At 37.8% G+C, this 21,670-nt stretch overlaps 1 protein-coding gene across 3 annotated transcripts in view; it reads left to right on the top strand.

Annotated features, from left to right (window-relative positions):
• The window catches only part of col4a6 (collagen, type IV, alpha 6), a 145,952-nt gene that overhangs the window by 97,869 nt on the left and 26,413 nt on the right, over positions 1-21,670 (top strand). For all 3 annotated transcript variants that reach the window (XM_035952917.2, XM_035952916.2, XM_023280498.3), the window contains exons 5-16: positions 8,811-8,945; positions 9,097-9,141; positions 10,419-10,538; positions 10,615-10,680; positions 12,388-12,423; positions 12,614-12,676; positions 13,427-13,462; positions 13,591-13,632; positions 17,754-17,843; positions 21,073-21,126; positions 21,267-21,329; positions 21,476-21,520. In XM_035952917.2, the coding sequence (XP_035808810.2) occupies positions 8,811-8,945; positions 9,097-9,141; positions 10,419-10,538; positions 10,615-10,680; positions 12,388-12,423; positions 12,614-12,676; positions 13,427-13,462; positions 13,591-13,632; positions 17,754-17,843; positions 21,073-21,126; positions 21,267-21,329; positions 21,476-21,520 (795 nt within the window). The remainder of the gene's footprint in view (positions 1-8,810; positions 8,946-9,096; positions 9,142-10,418; positions 10,539-10,614; positions 10,681-12,387; positions 12,424-12,613; positions 12,677-13,426; positions 13,463-13,590; positions 13,633-17,753; positions 17,844-21,072; positions 21,127-21,266; positions 21,330-21,475; positions 21,521-21,670) is intronic.

Here is a 21,670-nt window from a genome sequence, read left to right as displayed (position 1 = left end):
GAGAATTCTGTTGAATTTAATGACAGCTTGACAATAAATAGGAGAGAGCGGTATGATAGAAATTGAAGGCTGGAACTCAACTGGTGATATGTTACCAGGATGCCCTGAATTTGGAAATATTTTCATTTTTTTCCAGAACCTAATGAAGGTTGACTAGCAGTCGATATTTAAAGGACAACAACCAATTAAGTGGCTTGTTGAGTTTCACTATTTGCAGACATGTTCTAGAGTAAACAGTCAATCAGTTAACTCAGAAAGCAATTAGAGGGTCAATCAGGAAAGAAAATACATATTAGTATTAGTGAGCTAATACACACCATGATACGCCACTATCCCATTTTCAAATGTCTGTTTGTTCGAGCTAAGAGTCAGTGTGTATCAACCACCTGCAAACTCCAGAGACAATCTGTACGAACCTAACATAAGGTTTGATTACATTGTTGGCATCCGCTTATCTTTTTGGAACAAACAATGCATAAATGGTTTTATTGCTTTATGTACTTGCACTTGAGTAAAGGGTGGAGCAACAACAACACATCATCTGCATATGTTCAGACTTTATGTTGATGCCAAAGTATTAATTTAAAAGAATTAACTGTAAACCTTGCATAGATCCGGAGCTATAAAGTGTTGGTTTCACATTTCCCTCCATCTGCTTTCACCAACAGACACAAGCATCATGTACTCGATGCTGTATAAACATCTGCACAGTCTCCCCTAAAGGAAATTAAACTTGAAGAGTCCAAACAGCGAGCCACCCAGGATGAGTTAAGATTAACTGAAAATGTTTATATGTTTGGAATAGTTTATTCAAAGTGTGCCGTTTATTCAGTAAATTCAGTTTATGTCAGCAAGGTTGGATTTTCAGGAAAATACCTGACATCAGGAAAAAGAAAGATAAATAAATGTAGAGTTTGACTGGTTTAAGGAGACACAACTTTCAATTTGATCGCCAGAAGGAAAATCTAACTTGACAAAATAAAACAAAATTGAAATTAAAGTCACAAAATTCTTGCATAGTCTTGCAGAATGTGAGCATAAACAGCGAAATTAAATGAAACATTAAACTGAATGAATTACAGGTGTAATCACATCCACAGAGCTGAACCTGTTGAAGTTTGATGTTGTTATTGTTCTGTATCTGAGAAAAACATGCAGCCCATCATAAATACCCGTATGTTGAGATAAGGAAGCATCTCTGAGCTCTCTCTGCCCGCCCTGCCTTTGGATGCTCTATCATCACTTATCCTGAGCAGGACAAACATGTCTCAGATAAACAAAGGTGTTTGGGTTTGCAGTTGGATCGGTGATGGGGATCTAAGGGGGGGGGGGAAAGTCGACACAGCCTAAACATTCCCATCTAGAGAGGATTTCCCTCTTTCACTTCCCGGTGGACAGATGGTGTGGGAGCTGCTGAACTTTTTGGTTAGTGTTTCATCCTTAGCAGCATCAAAAGTCTCTGAGCACATTTTGTAGTCTTTTGTAGTCCATTTGAGGTTCTGCCGATTCATGTGTGCATTTGGCTCCAACTGTAATTGGGTTATCGGACCGCCCTGCCGATTAAACTTGCCCCCGGAGACCCAGCGTTGGCAGACCCCTCCCTCCATGCTGCACCCATCATCGCCGCCATGTGAGCATGCGGTGTGACAGCTAAAATCTTCCCGCTAGCACACCCGGCCCGCGGAACAATGAGGCCCGATAAACCTTCAGAGGGCCAGAGGGTGTGTGATTGCGTTTGTGTGCGCATGTTTGCGGACGACACCGACACACACACACACCAGTTTTCACACACATGGCGGCTAGAATCTGTCTGTCCAAGCACTCTACTCCGTCAGGAAGTGAGGTAGGCCCGATGGGAGCAGTAAGTCCAGAGAGCTTAGCAGCCCAGAATAGGCTCCATTGTGCCCTTTGTGCTGGAGGGGATTTGGGCCTACAAACTGACCAGTCTGCTGGAAGGTGATGAGGATGGAAGGTCTGGAAGAGCCGGCTGGAGACCCGACGTTCTGGCATGAAAACAGTAGAGGGATGCCAACTGGCGAGGCTGATGAGATGGTGTCGAGACGGTGGCAGAGAGATACACGATCTGGGATCAGATTTGTCCCTGAAAAGTAACTCAAGTGACTCATTCCCACCAAGATAAAACCTCCGGTTTATTGATTTACCATTTAGGTTGCAAACATTATTGTGATGGTATGAGTTGATATCAAAATACTGGTGCATATGCATAATTTAAACTCAAATTTCAACATTAGCAAAGTTTAAGTTGAGGTAACAATGAAAGTAGCTTGATAACTAGTCCCTTCCACCTAATTGCCAACATAAAAACTTATTTATGCATTTGTAGTAATTAATCGCTTTGTACTTAAAACATCCTTTTAAATAACATGGAAATACTTTTTGGAACAACTTAATTTTCCTTAAAACTTACACTATCGTTCAAACGTTTGGGGTCACTTAGAAATGTCTTTATTTTTGAAAGAAAAGCAGTTTTTTCATTGAAGATAGCATTAAATGAATCAGAAATCCAGTCTAGACATGATTTTAATGGAATATCTACATAGGGGTACAGAGGCCCTTCTCTAGCAGCCATCACTCCTATGTTCTAATGGTACATTGTGTTTTGAAGGACTAATTGATGATTAGCAAGCCTTTTTTAACCCAAAAGTAATTTTTAAGAGTGCATTTGTAAGAAAAACAAAGCAGAGCGTTTGTATAATTTGTGAAAACCAGATATGGACCACATGTGTCCAGCTGTATTAGTAAGAGATATTTAATATAACTGGCATTCTCAAAAACTTTAAAGCCTATTTTTAATGCCAAATATTTGCGATAATTAAAGTCCAATCCAAATTAATACTAGTTGAACATGTTAGCTCTAGAACTTTAGAACACCTCAGAGCCATGTATCTGTTTTTGAAGTTTTCTGCTCTAGTGGGATTAGATAATTGGTGCAGACTTAAAGAAACAGTGAAAATATTCAGTCATTTCTTCACATAACACTGCATATATAGGTCACTTTATGGAGGATTTTTTAGTATTTCATGTCAATATGTCCCCGCTCATGAAGTGACAAATGTGTGGAATCTTTTTCAATATCAAAATGTTGCAATATAAAGCATTTTACTTAAACTTATTGAAAGGCTTCCTTGGTGTCTGACTTCCTTTGTGAGTCCCATTACATAGAAGGCTTGTATGCAGAGTACAAAAGTAGATGGACATCCTGAGTGGAAGATCCCCACCTAGTGGCCAGTTTCAGAGCAGCTTTATCGTCTGAGACGAGTCGGACTGTCTGGATGTCATTTAACTGTGCTCTTATTTGGTCTTTATTGGTTTTCTGCATTTCCCCCCCGTATGCTCCCTTTCATGTCCTCCCTTTTATCTCCTCTGTCTGTGATCTTCTTTCCTTCTGCATTGTAATTCCATGCCATGTTAGGGAATAAACAGAGGTGGTATAAACCCTCAGAAATTCGGCTCCCTTCCTCAGGAGATTCTGTGATTTTAGCAGCCACGTCTTGCATGCGTTAACTCTCCACCAGCTGTGAGAAGCCTCTTTGTATCAGTGCATCCAGGGTTAGTGGTGATTAGAGCCCTGCAGGAACAGCAGAAGCTTTGTTCAGAGCATCCCGGACACTGAGACCATCTTCACCTGAACCGACCCTTCACCTCTCACCTTTTATTTAACACCAGACAGACAGAAATACCCGGCTGAGGCTTTGAAAGTGACCTGTGACCTGCAGAGTAGATACTAGAAGGAGCCTTTAGGCAGCGCAACCCCTCGACCTACTGGGGAAATAAACTCCGAGAGCGAGTTGTTGGAAGATAGTTTAGGTATTCATAGGCTGAGGGTGCTTTTGCTGAGAAATCTGAGGAAAACCGAGGGTGGAAGTAGCTCAGAGGGATGAGTGACGGGGAAGAGACGGAGGGAAGGCGAGGCGTGAGAGAAAGTGTCTCCTTGTGGGACCCCTGCATATTTTCTGTGGGTGAAACCAGGTGTGTGTGAACTGTGGGCCAGACAGCTCCGGCAGGCTGCCTTTACCTGGCACAGCCCTGTCATTACAGCCAGCTGCTGCCCCGAGGCCACATGGGCTGGATGAAGAGCTGCAGCGTGCTGGAGCTTCACTTTCGAAGCTAAGGCCAGATGTGTGAATGTAGCCAGTGGTGTTAAAGTTAAGCTGGACTGTCAGCTGATTGAAGAAGTTTTGGTTTGTTTGTTAAATGTACTCATATAGCAGCAGATGTGGTTCTTTTTCATGCAGCTATAAGCGCATGTAGGTCAGCTGCAGACTTCACGCCTCATATCGAACACAGATTGTTAAAGACTTAGGACAGAGTTTCTGGAGAATTTAGAACTTGTGCATGAACAGCATCCAACAACAACTACACTACAGGCCAAAAGTTTGGAAGCAAGATCAAATTTGTCCAAAAAAAGGATCATAGTTTCATTGGTGCAACAGAATAAATGTGATGATGGCATAAAGAGTCATTCATCAGAATGCATTTTTATTTTTGCTGTAATTATGAAGTATTTGTATCTGTACTGTTTCTTTATTCCGCTGATATTAGGATTTTTTATGCAAACTCTCAAAAGCCAAAGAGCTAAAATGAATAATGCAAACTATGACTTGTTTTTTTTTTGTTTTGTTGTTTTGTTTTGTTGTTGAGGCTCAGGTGCAGGAAATAGAGATCATAGGCAAAAGAGTTTTAGAATGCTTTTATTTACAAAATACAGAATGTAATACAGAATTACAACAGGAAACTGGAACTAAACCCGGAACTAACTGTACAAACTACAACAGGAAACCGGAACTATACAAAACCCGGCCAAAGGCGGACAGAACAAGATCCCCTCTAAGGGACGGGAAGACTAACTACGAAACCCCAAAATTAAACAAAACCCTGATTAACAATAATCCTAACGGAATCCCTGAAGGCTGGCATTGTCTAAAAGCAATAAAATTCACCTCCAAGGATCAGTAATTAATGCATTATGTCATAACTGCTGAATATTTACAAAAAAAACGCAGATTAAAAACGACACAAGACAGTTTTCTGGGAGTTTATGTGTGACGCTAAACTAACCAGCTGCTGTAGGTTCATATTGACTATGCAGAAGTGTTTGTGTGGCATCAGTCTTCTCGGATAACTCTCAGCTAGTGTATTTTCCAAAATATCAAAGTCTTAAGCTGTCATTTGTTTTCTAAATTCCAAAGTTATCAGCAGCTGGTGAACGCGATGCTCCCACCCAGTGCATGAGTCATTTTGTTGTGTCTCCAAGAGGGGGAATCCATGACTGATTTCATTCCTCACATACATTGTTTTTATTGGTTCGATTGTTTTTATTGTTTAGGAACCTCTTACATTACATATTAGGCAAGTACACGAAGCCTAGATGATCCATTTTATGATCACTTCCACAGCTGTGGTTTTCCACATAGGATAAAACATAAACTTTAAACAGTCATGAGATGGAATTTAAGAGTTGGCACCGTGTATTTTTCGTGATTGTAAGTCTTTATCTAAATTGTCCGGATGCTATAAACTCCACCCGTCTGGTTCTGCCTGCGGGCGAGAACAGATGCTGCAGGTTGCTCCTACCTGGTCCTGGATCTGACCTCCTATTTGTCATTTAGCTCAGATCTGGTCGGGTGAAAATGGTTTTGTGTCTGCAGGCAGAGCAGGTATCTGTGAAGAGGACCAGGTGTGGTGGAGAAAATTACCTTCCTTTTTCTATTTGTGTGTCTGAGTGCGTGTGTGCATGGAAATAATAGAGGGATGTGTGAGGATTGTGTATAATTAAGGGTGTGCGACTGCTGTGCTGGTGTGTGTACATTTCTGCTGTTTGGATAGAGGTAATTTTCAGCTTGTGATGTTGCTAAATGAGGCTGCTGTAATTTTTCTATGAATTCAGCGTAAGAATGTAGAAGGTGTGTAAACGTGCAAGTATGTACAGGCATGTCAGCTCTGTAAATGTGTCTTTAAATGTCTTGTAAATGGACATCTGCAGCTGTAGTTTACAAGTAAACTTTACCACTCTGTGATGTTGATGTTAATGAATTTACGAGCTCATATTTCATGCGTCGGTGATTACAAATGTCATCATATTGCCCTAATTTTTAATCCAATTTTTCTGTTTGCATGTCAGTGAAATATATTTGAATCTAACTGCATGTTGGCATTTTACAGAGGCAATAGAAACAAGAAAAGCACCCAGAGAGTGCAGTACTGCACCAAGGCGACTCAGTCATTGTATCATTTTGGACGTGATGAAATCTTGAAAAAATTGGTGACAGAAATCACAGCATGATAAAATGTGACAATTTAATATAGATGTACCCACAAAAAAATGTCCTTGTGCTGAGCACAGGTGTGTGTTGCATGTGTACATTATGTACAGATACCGAAGCACGTCTCCTAAATTTGAAGTGGGTGGCGGGAATTGATGGGACTTGGAAACAACCCCACAATTTAATCAATTGTTCCTTGTATCATTTCCTACGGCTAAGTCCCGCTTAGTGCACAGCGTTCGACTTGTAGTAGGATCACAATCGTGATCGTCAGTTCCTTGGCGGAGTAATAATGCCACTAATAAAGCAGATTTCAGAATGTCTGAGTCACTTCATAACTCTGAAATCAAATCCTCGGACTTTCCTTTGACCCGAACACAAACATCTGTCCCTCTCTCCGTTCGTCTCCTCTCTCCTTACCCTGTTATACTGACTGAAATATGAGCTAATGGCAGCCTGTCAGCAGACCAAAGTGTCCTGTGAATGTGTTGAGAGGGATTCCTTCAGCCTCTAATGCAGCAACCTTGTTTTTATGCTGCTATCTTGTGGCTGATTTGGGGCAATGCAGACTCATCTGAAAGCACATTTGCAAAGTGAATTGAAGCTTTTGCGGCAAAACCTTCTCATAAATATCACCAAATGTGTTACTTTTAACACTATTACCGTGCATTTGACTTCAAAAAAGTGAATTTCCAGACTGATCCACGGCGGCAGCAGCAGCGGTGTGCCCGTCATGCCACCACATGCCCACATAAAGCCATCCCTCTGAGATCTGGGATTATGAGGCCCACACTCACATGCTAACATCCCTACTTGTATGAGAGACAGGGGAAAAAGGGGAAAACACAGCTGGGTTTTCCGTCCCAACTTGTTCTCGCCTCGTGTAACCACACTCGTCAAATCCAAACACAAAGACAAAATGACTCGTTTCCTCACCTCCAAAACTCCCCTTTCAGTTAGATGACGGTGTATAATGGATGAGGGGATGGAAAGAATGATGCAGAAACGAAAACTCCGCACAGACTCCAGATCAAGCTAATGACACTTGCCAAAGGCTGAACAACTGAATCTTCAGCAGGGAGGCTTTCAGTTGACGGCACAATAATGATTGCAGTTGTTGCAAAAAAGCCACTTAATGCATGTTTCTTTAATTCTGCAATGTGATGAAGTACACTTTAATACTTTTATGGGTAAAAATATCATAAAAAATATTATTTAATAATGAATAATTGGTTCCTACTTGACAAAAAATTAGCTTCACCATAAAGAAGGTTGTTTTAATCAAATGCTACTCGGGCAGGAATAAACTGTGGATTTGGTTTTTAATGTTTTCATCAAACTTTTTGGGGTATTTTATGATATAAATAATTCTAAAAGTCGCAATTAAGTTTTACTCTTTGGATTTGGCTCTAGATTCTAAAGCAAGACTAGAAGATAATATAAATAAACCAAGACAACACAATATATACAATATTTTATTATTAGGAGTTATTAACATTAATAATCTGCTTGGACCGCCTAAAGTATTATTGCTATTATTATTATTATTATTATTATTATTATTATTATTATTATTATTATTATTATTAATAAATAATAATAATTATTATTATTAATAATAATAATAATAATAATAATAATAATAATAATAATAATAATAATAATAATAATAATAATGGTAATAGAATATATATATATATATATATATATATATATATATATATATATATATATATATATATATATATATATATATATATATATATATATATATATAAATAAGTATAAATTAAAGTGCTTTAAAGAACAAAACTGGAAATGCACATATAAAACAATAAACCTATAAACTCCTATGTTGTGAGTGAAGGACTTAAAAATGAAAAACAAAAGGGTTATAAATCATAAATACATCTGCAACCTGCCAGAAAGTATCAGAAGTAAGAAAACAAAAGTTAAGAATCCTGAAATACACTGAAATATAATGTATTTGAATCTATATTTCTAATATATGGCATCAAGTTCTGTGTTTATGTATCCCTACAGAAGCTTAAACACCTTGTATCTGTTCTAAACCATAAATTAAATGTTTGCAGGCTTCCTGTAAATGCTAACGACAGCAAAATACAGATTTATTCTAACTTCTCTGAGCCTGTTTCAAAGCTCTAATGTTTTTTTTAGATCAAGATGATGCAAATGCAGTCACTTTCGGTTTAAAAGGCATAAAATGTTCTGACTTTTGTGTCAATATTTTGCACTTTTTTCAAATCTAACACATTCTGAGGATTGTTCCCTTTTTTTTCTCATGAAACTTTTATTGGTGGAGGTAGTTTTTCATTGACCACATCCAGTGAGGAACACAGGATGTGTGATTTTACTTTTTACAAAACACATTGAGACAAATTTGTGATTTTGTGCTGTTGGAACATTTTCTTCACAGACTTGAGTCCATCTGTGGGAGTCAGAAATAACATCATTCTGAGTTAATCTAATGTATTCCTGCTAATGCACTCAGTCTGTATTGTTCAGGGTCGTCCTGGACCTCTCGGTGAGGTCGGTCAGAGTGGACCTGAGGGGCCACGTGGGGGTCCGGGGCCTTCGGGGCCCAAAGGAGAGAAAGGCCACATCGGAGTGAAAGGACCGTCTGGGCCCAAAGGAGACAAAGTGGGTGACACAGACCATGAAGGCTTCTTATAAAGCAGAAACGTGGATAATTACTGTCTCACTGACGTATTTCCACCACCAGCATCCTGTTTAAGATGATTGTAAATTAACACAACTATAACTTAACGGAATGGATCATGTACTTCCACAGGGGCCAATGGGAGTTCCCGGATTTCAAGGAAACGATGGAGTACCCGTGAGTACAAATACACACATTTATTTATTTTATGTTGTCATATTATTCCAGTTTCCAGGTTAGCTTCTCTTTTTTTAGCACTCAAATGTCCTATTTTTGAACTGTGCATGTAGAAATTCCAATATTGGCAAGAAGTTTTTAAATCAAACTGGATTTAATTTAGATTTTACTGCTTTTGTGATCAAAGATTTTATACACATATATACAGTTTCAAGTCAGTTAATAAGTTTAAATGAATAAATAATTGAAGGTGCAAACAGTCAATGATCAAATATTGTTTCTGTACAACAATAGAGATAAAGAGAAGGAACTAAGCTGTTGTTTTTTGTAGTTTGGCTGTATGACTTATGAATTTTTATGTGATATTACATCATTAAAAGTAGCATCTATGTGAATTTAAATAGATTTACTCTCTTTGATAGAGCTTTGCAAACAGACTTTACATGAATATGATGCAGAAATAAGCTAGAATGGGATAAAAATACGTTAAATATATGACATGAATAAATCCCACTAAAGATTACACTTGATTCACAACAAGGTACTTGCCTGAAATCACTCTGATTTTCTGTTTTTATTTTGACCCCTGAGCTTCCACTGTGACAACGCAAAACTCTTTCAACTTAAAAATTACCAGGAAAGACAAAAAAGAAACAAAGGTGAAGCTGCTTTTCTTATTTTTTTTTCTTAAATGTAGCTGACATGAGCAAGTGATACGATCAAAAAAGAGCCAAAACTCTTATTTTATCAGTAAAATATCTTTATATAAACTGATGACAGAAATTTTGAAGCAGTTAAAATCAGTTTATCCTCAAGTTTTAAATGAATTCAGCTAAGTTATATATAAAATAACATTGTAGGTTCCTCATTAATGTATAAACTTTTAGGTACATTTATTTTTCTATTGGGAAGCACTTTGTTGGCTGTAAATTTATATAAATAACAGTAAAGTGATTTAGTTCTAGTGTGACTGAATAGGTTCAAAATTCACAGCTTCTGCAAATAAAACAATAAAAAAGATTTCAGTATTTCTTTACTTGAACTTTACTCCTGTCTACGTCCAAAAGACCCAGAAATACTGTTTTTCAATCAAAATCTTCGAAAAAAAATGTTTGGTTTCTGGTTAAATATTTTGGATTTGTTCAAATATTGAGAAATCTGGTGGTTGCAGTTCATCACACTAGGGCAGAATGACTGAGGATAAACCAAATCAGGAGTCATTTTGTGTTTTTTTAATCTCCTAAAGTCAATGTTGTCGTATTTACGCTGCCCTGCAGGGTCACCCAGGTCAGGAGGGCAGCCGAGGATCGCCTGGCCTGGACGGATGTAACGGGACCAGAGGGGAACCTGGAGCTCCGGGCTTCGGAACCGGAGCGCCGGGCTTCCCTGGACCCACTGTGAGGACAACTTCACCTCCTGATGTTTGATCCGATGAGTCCTGCAGGATGCTGACGCTTTGTTTTCCTCCAACAGGGACCAACTGGGCCGAAAGGTCAGAAAGGAGAACCTCGATATATCTCCGATGGCAACAGCATCTCGGTAAGAATTCACCCTGACGACGCACACTTCACTCTTTGGTTTCTTTCTGTGGCTCATTTTTCACTGTAATATGAAGTCCACAACACAAAAAAATAAAATTACATGCAGAACGTTTTTACAAGTGTCCACAGGTTTTACCAATACTAGGAAAAATGGAATCTTACGTTTATCTCCAAAAACATAAAAATCTGCACTTGCAGATGCAGATGTTCATGCTTTGTTTTTGTTTTTTTTACAGAATCTAGTGCAAATGGTTTATGTTAGGAGAATTTTAAAAGTTTTTCAGACATTTTTAAGCTCAGATTTGGTTAATTTTGCCAACAGACTCTTTCCGTTTCTCCATTTTCTGGCTCTAATAAATGATGTAATTTCTCATCACTTTGCTTGCACTTAGTTTCTATTTAAATTCATTCTATTACTTAAAGCACAAGATTGTATTCGACATGATGCACTTGGATAAAATTTGATGAACAAACATCAAAAAGTCTAACATGCTTCTCTGGATTTTAGAAACGTAAATCTAAAACCACAATAAAAATTGAAAACATATTATTATCAGGAATTATGAGCTTATCTTTTAGTATCTGGCTCCTGTGACAAAACTCCATCAATTATTTCTCTCACTTGTTCCTCACTTTGTTCATTATTTTTATTTTCATTGCACTTTCCATGTATCTGATCTTTTCTTTCTGTACACAGAATAACTTTTAAACAGTCGTGAAAGTTTGGTATAAGTCAAGTTCCACCTTAGAACAACACGTCCACGTTGCTGTTAGTTGAATTAAAACTGTATAAATGTGGACAGATGATGCTCTTTTTCTGGTCAAATTGACTTCTCAAGCTTGAAAAGACAAGATTTGCTTTTTTCTTAAATGTAAAAGTCCAATAATTTGTCTATTTATTAGTAAATTTTTAGGAAATCTTTAAAAAATTCTATATGGATTTCATTAAGTTTGTTAGAAACACATTTTCAATAAGCTGCACCACATTTTGTGCACAAGATGTTTTGATGAATTATTGTGTTTGATATTCTGCACATTTTTTTTAACCCTTGTGTTGTCCTGCGGGTCAAATTGACCCGTTTGAAAATGTGAAAAAAATAACTTCTGATGTCCACATTTTAAACATTTTTGGGGAAATTTTTGAAAAGTGTTTGGTGGAAAAAAAAGAAATGTCAAAAAAAAATGTTTAAGAACATACACAAAAAAATCAACCAAAATCCAGCGAAATTCACTGGATTTTGGTTGATTTTTTTGTGAATGTTCTTAAAGAAAATATTAAAAGTTTCAGTGATATATTTGGAATCATTTTAGATATTTTTAGGATTTTTTTTGAAGATTTTTCCTAATTTTTTGAAAATATTTACAAGAATTTTCTTGCCAAATTTGGGGATTTTTTTTAAACAAAATTTTTAAGGAAAACTTTCAATTTTCTTCCTGAAGGTTTTGCAAATTTTCAGAAATTTTGGGATCTTTTTTGCTGAATTTTTGAATTTTTTTTCAGACAAGGAAACAATATTTTTTGCTGTCCATAAATGAGGACAACAGGAGGGTTAACATTACTTCCCCTCTTTTATGGAAACTGTCAACATTACATTTGTCCAGCAGGGGGTGCTACAGTAACACGACAGAGACGTTACTGAGTTGAAGAGGATTGCTGGTAAAACTGTTCACTTACTAATCCGTTGTTTCTTGTTACCTTCTCCAGGGTTTACCAGGTTTACCAGGAGCTGACGGTCAACCTGTAAGACTTCTTCTACACAACAATCTCCCCATAAATTCTCTTTGAGACACAAAAACACAACAGAGCTCTTTGACATGTCTTTTAAATCTAATGTGTCTTAATTTATGGGAAATAATGAGAGATAAATTTGTATTTTCATTTAGAAATTAGGTGAGCAATGTGTTTTTATCTTTGTGTTTTCTGTCTGCAGGGTATCAGAGGTCCTGATGGTCCACCTGGTTTCTCAGGTCCCAGAGGCCCTGAAGGTTACTCCGTGAGTCAAATCTCACTTAATTTAACATGAATGTATCTCCAATTGTCATGCAGTAACATGAAAATATGTTGTAACCTTAAAAATATCATGGCATTACATTAAATATATCTTATTCTAACGTGACAAACATTCAAATATAAGCTATATATACAATATGATACTGACCCATTTCTTTTTCCTGCTTTTTCTGCTTCCATGACTCTCTGGTCAAAGGAATGTTTTAGTAGTTAAAGTTTAACAAAACCACTTTATTTATATCATGAAATAATGAATTAAAATAAGATAATCCTTTATTTATCCCACAGTGGGGAAATTAGCATTATTACAGCAGCAAATATGTAAGGAATATAAAATAAACTCAGATATACATGAGTACTAGTTCTAAAAATAACATTATTACACATGTCAGTGGTATTGCACAGATTTTTTGAGTATTAGTATTTAGTCAAAATAAATATTGCACAAGGTTTTTAAAGTGCAAAATATTCATAATTTGCAGAATTTTATTTAAAAAAATCACTGACCTCATCTTGTCTCTCGTACAGGTTTTAACTGACTCATAATAAATTTCAATTTAAATGTGGGGGTTGAGCTTTTTTGTATTTTTTTGTGGTAGAAAATGACAAAAAACACTCAAATTGTGTCTTTCCCATTCTATTATCACCATCATTACGGCATTGGTGCTCATTCTGTATTATATTATTTTTGCTGACTTTATGTGTGAATATCTGACCGTGTGATGTGTTTTAGGGCCCACCTGGTCCTCCTGGTCCTCCAGGGCTGATGGTAAGTCACATAAAATAATGTTAAAATGCAGATTAAAGTCATACTGGTAAAAAAAAAAAAAAAAAACACCTCTTGTTCGTTCTTTTTTTTTGGTCCAGAAACATGCCGTTAACCCTTTTTGTTTTTAGGGGAGCCGTAGTGACGGATATCAAGGAGAGAGAGGAGACAAGGTACGATTTGTTAACTGAAGAACTCGAGTAGACTGATAATTATTTCACAGAAATTACAAACATTATTCTGCTTTTTAGTCTCATATAGACAGTAAACAAGACAGGAATCATAGTTCAGCTCTAAGTATGACAGAATGATGATTTAAAACATGTAAAATCCAATCACACATAGAATCGATGTTTATCTTTGTGTAAAATCAGCTGTGAGTGCGACTGAGGAAATTGTATCTGCATCTCAGGTGTTAGTTTATGATGGATTCAGATGTCAGAGGAAGTGTAGAGCCCACAACACTGAACTACAAAACTCAAAATCCAACATTTGAGGCATAAAGTGTATCTTTTTCCACGCAGGAATGCATTTAATTTTACAAATTAGACCATTTGAATTCCGCCTTCCTGCATGAAAGTTCACTCCAAAGTCTGATTCTATTCACAGTTTTGCCTTCTGTTTTGGACACCACTAGAAGATAACATTTCTAGCCCAGTGACTTTCCAATAAATTCACATTAAAAATCAAGTTAAGTTGCTATTGGAGTTGATAAAATGGTGCTAGAAATGGAAAAATGCACCGCAAAGCTTTGATTTCATCTGACATAAAGGGAAAACATAAACTGGTTTAGTCCTCGCAACAGAAATAGATAAATTTTACTTGACTCAGATGATAAACCAGTTAGTTAAATGACCACTAAGTTGGTTTTAGAAAGATCTATTGGCAGAAATGGAGCAAACATTATTTTTGTGTTTTTGATGGAGTTGCTTGTAATCTGTGTTTTCACCACTAGATGTCACTAAACCCAACACATTGGTCTTTACATCCCTCACGCTGATTAATGCTCAGATTACAGGATTTTTGGGGTGATTTTATATGTATTTCATTGCTAAAAGTCATTTGATCTGGAACAAATTCAAATTCATGATTTCCACATGACTGACATTGAAAGCAGTTCTCTTTATACTAGAATCTTCTTTATAATTTTCTACTAAATTATTGTGGACTCTACACTTTCTCCGATGTTAACCAGCAGGTTTAAAGTGCTCTAGCTGGGTGCATGATTGTGTTTGTGTCTAAAATACATTTTTTTGGACATCCTGTGCATGTTGAATTTTTTTCTGGTGGTGGCTTCACAACCTTCACATCCCTCCTCCCCTGTTTTAACCTCACCCATCCCTGCATCCTCCTCCATCCTCCCTCCATACCCCTGATTGAACTGATTGTTGCATCCGTTTCCTGTATGATAAAAAGATCACGTGAAGCCTCAACTTGATTCAGTCTGGTTTTGTTCTTTTGAATGCTGCCACTGAAACAAACACAAACTCCCTGAGAGTAGCTTTTTACAAAATTCAAATTTAGATTCTTGTTTCTCCTCAAATCCCAGCTACAATTATTAAATTCTTATTTTATTCAGATTTCCAGGCTGTTTGTTCATTGTCTAGTGGCCTCACACTTATTTCCTTTACTGCTGAATGACAGTTCAGAGATTTTACCTCTAATTTCCAATTTTTTTGAGCGAAATTCACCAGGTCTAGGCCACAATTTGGCATTTAGTTGATTCTAGCTGTTAAATTTCTGATCAAAAGCAACAAAGGCAAACATCAGTGTTGATTAAAAAGTGTGAATTTCTGAGCTGTCACTCTGGAGGACGATCTGTGGACTGTAACTGGGCGCTGGAATCACTCGCTCCTGCTTCCTGTATTAGCTTTATTCACCCATCTTGGTCGCATTTGGGCCGTTTGGCGGTGAACTCTGGGATTTGCGGTTCATTCGCCTGCTCCTTGACTCCTCACTCCCCACCCACCTCATCTGACCAATCACACACGAGTACTAACCATCATCCTGCTCACACACTGCATGCATGTTATGTCCAACCAAACGCTCACACACTGACCTCAGACAGACTCAGGGCTGAGCTGAACGTGGAAACAGCTGGATCCACTGTTGAAGTACAATATTGTAGTCGTTTAGGTAAAACTGTGCAGCATTTGTGTTTCCCTTTTAGCCCTGGGCTTGAAAAGAAACTCAACTTTTCTTTCTCTTCTTCCCATCTCACTCTGCAGTTCTTCCTCTATCCTGATGTTTTTCCTGCATTTCATCGATTTAAACACATTTTTTAAAAACATATTTGAACAAATATCTTAAGTCAAGCTCCGCAAACAAGGCTCTACTTCCTTCTTTCTTTCTTTCTATCTGGTCAAAAGTATGCTGACAGACGTGTTTTTGTGTCTATCGATTGCTTTTTAAGAGTAGATGTCACAAAGTGCTTCACCTTTAAAAACAAAGATGTAAAATGGACACAAAAAACTATTAGTTAGAGGTTGACTCAATGCAGCGATCAGTTCTACTACAGAACCAATGCAATCTCCCAAGAACTTCACCTTCTCTTTCTAATTTATGTTTTGTAAACTCCACTAATGACAGTATTAACTCAGACCTTATGTAAATCATAAGTTTCTCTTTGCCCCCCTAGGTATATATTAATATATACACTCCTGTTCAAAAGTTTGGGGTCACCCAGACAATTTCATGTTGTCCATGAAAACTCCCACTTTTATCCATGTGCTAACATAATTGCACAAGGGTTTTTAATCATCAATGAGCCTTTCAACACCATTAGCTAACACAATGTAGCATTAGAACACAGGAGTAATGGTTGCTGGAAACGGGTCTCTGTACCCCTATTAACAATGTCTACAGTGTATTTCTGATTAATTTAATGTTATCTTCATTGAAAAAAATACTTTTCTTTCAAAAATAAGGACATTTCTAAGGGACTCCAAATTTTTGAACGATACATGGGCATATGATACACAGTGAATACAAGACATTGGATGATTTCATTTTCAAATAATTGCAAAATATAACTGAAATGACTTGAATCTGGAGGCCAAAAGGAACCAAAAGACTGAGAGACGCTGGGTCAGTAACGGTATGAGTCATAGGACACAGAGGTCTAAATAACTAAACAAACAAAAGCCACAGAAACTAGACCTCCATCCCTAAATAATAGTGAACACCTGAGAAGCAAGAGGGAGAAAGACACCAGATGGAAGGAGAAAGTAGCAGAGGTGTCCACAGATCTCACTGCAAGACAAAACAGAGAGCAGTAGTCTCACTGAAGAATGGTCTGACTGCACCACATTGTTGACAGTATTGTTTGATTGCTTGTTTGTATTTCTTCATACTGATTGTTCATCTTGACAAGAGCTAAGTGAAGGATGTGACTTTGGTTGCATTAAAATGGAAAATCTAGCAGTGCAGACTTACCGCACAATCCAAATCCTCTGAGAAACTTGTTTTTTTAATGCGGTAGATTGCTTTTCTGAGGTTGTTGTAAAGCGGGATTGGAAAACAGTCAGACACAGATAAAGGAACAAGAGGAGACAGGTCTATACCTAGAGACTTCTGATGTAGGCTTGTGTGATCACAAAAAATAGAAATGGAGTTTAAAGTAAGAAATTAAGACTTCTACCTGACAAGACACTTTGACAGGAAGTCACACCTGCAGCACACACTGTGCAACACACACATCTCCTTCTTTGTTAAACTTACTGCATGTAATCATACAGTACAGTACTGGACTAAATGTGCCCTAAGTTCATTTTTGCAGCCTTCCAAATATGTTTAACCTCAGATATGTTCTGTTGCTGAACAGTGACCTCCAAAGTGGATTAACATCATCTGTATTTTAGTTTTTGCTGCCAAACAGCTAATTCTAACACAAGGAACAACTCATATCCTCTTATATTGTTGTGGCTCAGCTTATTAGGGAAAGAAAAGCAGCATGAAATCAGGTGTTTTTGTCAAAATAAAGTTATTTATGAACACACAAGATCACTGAGATCAGAGATAATGTGCAACATGATGGCAGTTATCAGTTTTACTTGTTAACCAGCTTGAAATTAAGACGTTCACCTGATAAGATGCTTTGACAGAAAGTCACACCTGCAGCAGGTTGAGGCCCACAGTTCAACATGTCCACATACTTTTGGCGGTTTAGTCTACAATCTGTATATCTTTTTCCTTCTTTCCTCCATTTTTGTCATCTCTCTGCCACTTCCTGTTTCCTCTCCTCCTCGCCCTTCCTGATTGGCTAACGGTGTGTTGTGTGTATTTCGGACTCCAGGGCGACGTGGGTCTTCCCGGACCCAGTGGTACTCCCGGCGACGGGTCGCTAAGTGGCGAACAAACGCTCACTATCTACAAAGGAGATAAGGTAACTGAGCAGAGGGAAGGGAAGGAGCCAAGGTTGTAGCGCTGAACAACACAAACACAGACACACAAGGATGCGGTGGGTTTCGGTGTAAAATTGGTTAAAAAAGGAATGCAGCAGGCCGTAAAGTAAAGGTTTAAAAAGGAAGAGGAGCAGTGATCGCAGCGAGTTTTACAGCCACAGAGGGGACGATGTGCCGGTGTTGAAGAACGAGGAGCCAAAGGACGAGGGGGAGGTTTGGGGTGAGGAGGGGGAGAGTTCGGTCTCCATCACAACCAGCATCTTTTTCCTCACACCTTCTACCAGCAGGCATGACGGAGGCCAACAGAAACTAATTAAATTTATAGGCATCAAGACACAATGTCTGTATATATGATTTTATATAAAAGAAGGTTAAAATCATATAAATCTGATGATTAATTTTCATGTTGGTTTTAGTCAAGCAAAACTGGACTTTCTAATGTGATATCCAAAAAGAGAATTGTTTGACCAACTTAAATGAACTGCTTCAAACTGGTAACACGATTAAATTGGCTTAAAATTAGCAAAATAGATTAAGGAGTTAAATTAAGGCCACTAGTTAAACTTAAATCTGCTTAACACGTGATTCCTCTCAAATGAGCATTGCTGCAACTTTATTTCAAAGAAAATTGGCTTAAACTTACCAAGTTTTCCAACTTTAGCAGATGTTTTACCCAAATTTAAAGCATGATCATGTTGTTAGATGTCACCTTCTTCCTTTTTTCTTTTTGTCGCTGCAGAAAAGTTAGAACAAATATGGATGTTGCACACACAGTGCTCATGGAACCATGTTTTTTGCACTTTTGTTTCCGAATTTAAATACCAGTTAAGTAGAAAAAACTGGAGTTTGCAGTCGATCAAATCCACTAAGCAGCCTTCACCAAAATCGAAAGATACTTCAGCTCGATATGAGGATGAAAAATGATGTATTTACTGTAAAGTTAAAGGCTAAAACTTCACTATTTGAAGGGCAAAGAAGAAGCGAATCCTAAAGGAAGCTAGTAATTGAAATCCTTGAGTTTATCCCAAATAGTTCAAGTCATAGCAACTGAGCTTCCAAATTTAACCTATTAAGTTGCAGCTGGAAAACAAAGCAAAACAACCAAATGACAGAATTTAGGCCAAAAGATGACGTTGATTTCTTGTTAAATAAATTACACTGAGGTTGATGTACGCTCCTTTGGCTCACCACAATTATGTTTTTTTGCATTAAAACACATAAAAATCTAAGTTTTGACTACATCCGTCAAGCCAAAGTGACAAAGACCAGCTTCCCGACTCCGTCCCAACTGCCCCTTGCTCCTCTCCTCGTTCTTCTCGACCTCGTGGACTCCATCCTTCGGCCAACAGTCCCTCCCAAACCTCTTCCCCTCTTCGTTCACCAGCCGATCAGGAAGCTGGTGACAACTGTAAACAGCTCTCTCTTCCTTGGTTACGGTATCCAGGGCGACGTGGGCTTGCCCGGCGACCCCGGCCAGCCAATGATCAATGGCGTTGTCGAGTTTGTGGGTTTTCCCAAAGGAGACAAAGGAAAGCAGGTTTGTTGGAAAACTAGCAGTGGATATTTCATGGGATTAGATTGAATTCCTGACACAAACTTAGTCTGGTAATGCTTCTATTGTCAAATGCTGGATGAAAATGTGAGAAACGACGGCCAAATTTAGGGTAGCTTCTTAAATACAACATTACTTTGTGATATTATGATACTTAAGGATCATATTGTTGCCTTTATAAGTCTGAGAGTCACATTTACTTGGTGCCACTATTTTTAAACAATTCCAGTTACTCTTGGCCACATCTGTGTTTTTATTTATGCATGTAATCGTCATATTGTTGCACAGTAACCTGCAGTAAATGTTTCAAAAAATCAGGTGGAGCATTTAAGGACAGTTAAGGCAATTTTTTTTTTAAAATTTCCACCAAAAATCCCATCCGGAAGTGGAACAGAGACACTAAAATAAACAATAAATCTCTTTGTCTTCACCAGGTCAAAGGAAGATCTGAAAAAAAATTAACAAAAACTAGCATTTTATGTCAGTCTAATTAAAATTGTAAATTATAGATTACGATATTAGTTTTTACCACAGTACTGGACGGCCTTTTCTCTGAGTTTGCCTTAAATTAATTTTTTTTATCATTTCAAAAATATGTGTTACCTCAGGTATTTTCTGATGCCTGCACATGGACCTCCATAGTGGATTAACAGCATTTGCATTTCACTTTTTGATGCCAAACAGCTATTTTCTAATACAAAAAGTGACTAAATTCCTGTTATATTGTTTGGCAGCTGCCTCCATCTCATTTATTGTAGTGACTAAGCTCATTAAGGAAAGAGAAGCAGCATGAAATCAGCTTTCCTTGTTAACCAGCTTTCTTAAACATAATCTGTGGTTGTTGGACTTTTCTTCTGCATAAAATGAAGCATTTATGTGGACAGGTTGCTTCAATGGAGAGCTGTGAAAATATACCAAAATATTCTGGTTAAAAGGAGCTGTCAAATGGTCCAGAGATGATCATTTTTGATATTCATGAAGTGCATTTAAGCTTGACACTGTTCCATAATGAGGGACACGTGGAAATCACTTTAGGTTTGGCCAAATAAAAATGAAATTCATGTAAATATTGGAGTTTTTTTGCATCACCAACAGTATTTTGTGCAACGTAAATTTCCAGGGTGATCTAGCAGGTTAAAAGAGAGACAACTTGGACACTAAAAACTCCAACATTCGGCTCAACACTTTAATGTCACTTCATAGTATATTAATAATAATTCAAATGTGGTGAAATATACTTGGTGGCTGTCATAAAAATCAGAAATGGTTCTTGAAACATGCTTAGTAGCCACTTTCTGCATCAAACGAGCTGAAGATCAGCTTCACTCCTGAAATAAATGAGCTGGTTGCTTCAATTGTCTAACATAAAAGCAGAGCTCGGTCTCCTTTTGGAAGGAATATCCACCTGGGATTCCTCAGAAATTCAAACTCAACACAACACACCCCCTCATGGATTAAAACTGCCCGAGAATTAACGGGGCAATTTCTGTTGTTTTCCTTTGCGGTTTGGTGAAGTTACAGCACAAAGGTAAGCTTGATACAAAGAAACCAGATGAAGTCTGGATGCTCTAAATGGTGCTCATTAATAAATCCGATAAGCTGCTATAAAATGATGCCATTCTAATGATCACCTTGATTCTTCTTTGTCTCTCTCAAAGGGTGAACCGGGTCCAAAGGGAGTCCGAGGATTCCCAGGAAGTCCAGGTCGGCCGGTGAGTAGTTTTCAATAATTCCTGCACAGGCAATTATAAAAATGATTGTAACAAACCTGCAAAATGAGCTGGAGAGAATCGGAAACTCTGGCTAAGCAGCTGAGAGATAAGTGAGAGAAATCCTGCCATTTGTTTTCCAGGGACCTTTCGGTTATCGTGGTGAATATGGAGAGAAGGGCATCCCCGGATACCCCGGGGCAAGAGTAAGACTCCTGACTTCTGATTTCTGCTGTGTTGTACTTGGAGGCACTACTCGCTAGAATAATTTCTTCTGTGCTCAGATTAGCCTCTTAACTTCCCTCTTTCCTCTTCTTCTGTGGTGGATCTTGCTTGTGGTCCCTCCTGACAGGGTCCTCCAGGGTTTAACGGACCTCAGGGCGCTCCAGGACAGCGGGTAGGATCTGTAGAGCTGCGACCACCAAACACTGAGTTTAATGAGCTGTTACATTGCAGGTTTCAATTAAGACCATATAGCACGAAATAAACTGCAGGTTACTATGGCAACAGATAACACGTGCTGCTATGTTGAACTACTTTACACTTG

Source organism: Amphiprion ocellaris, chromosome 23 (assembly GCF_022539595.1).
Source record: "Amphiprion ocellaris isolate individual 3 ecotype Okinawa chromosome 23, ASM2253959v1, whole genome shotgun sequence".
NCBI classification, from domain to species: domain Eukaryota; kingdom Metazoa; phylum Chordata; class Actinopteri; family Pomacentridae; genus Amphiprion; species Amphiprion ocellaris.
This window is presented reverse-complemented; position numbering and strand designations above follow the sequence as displayed.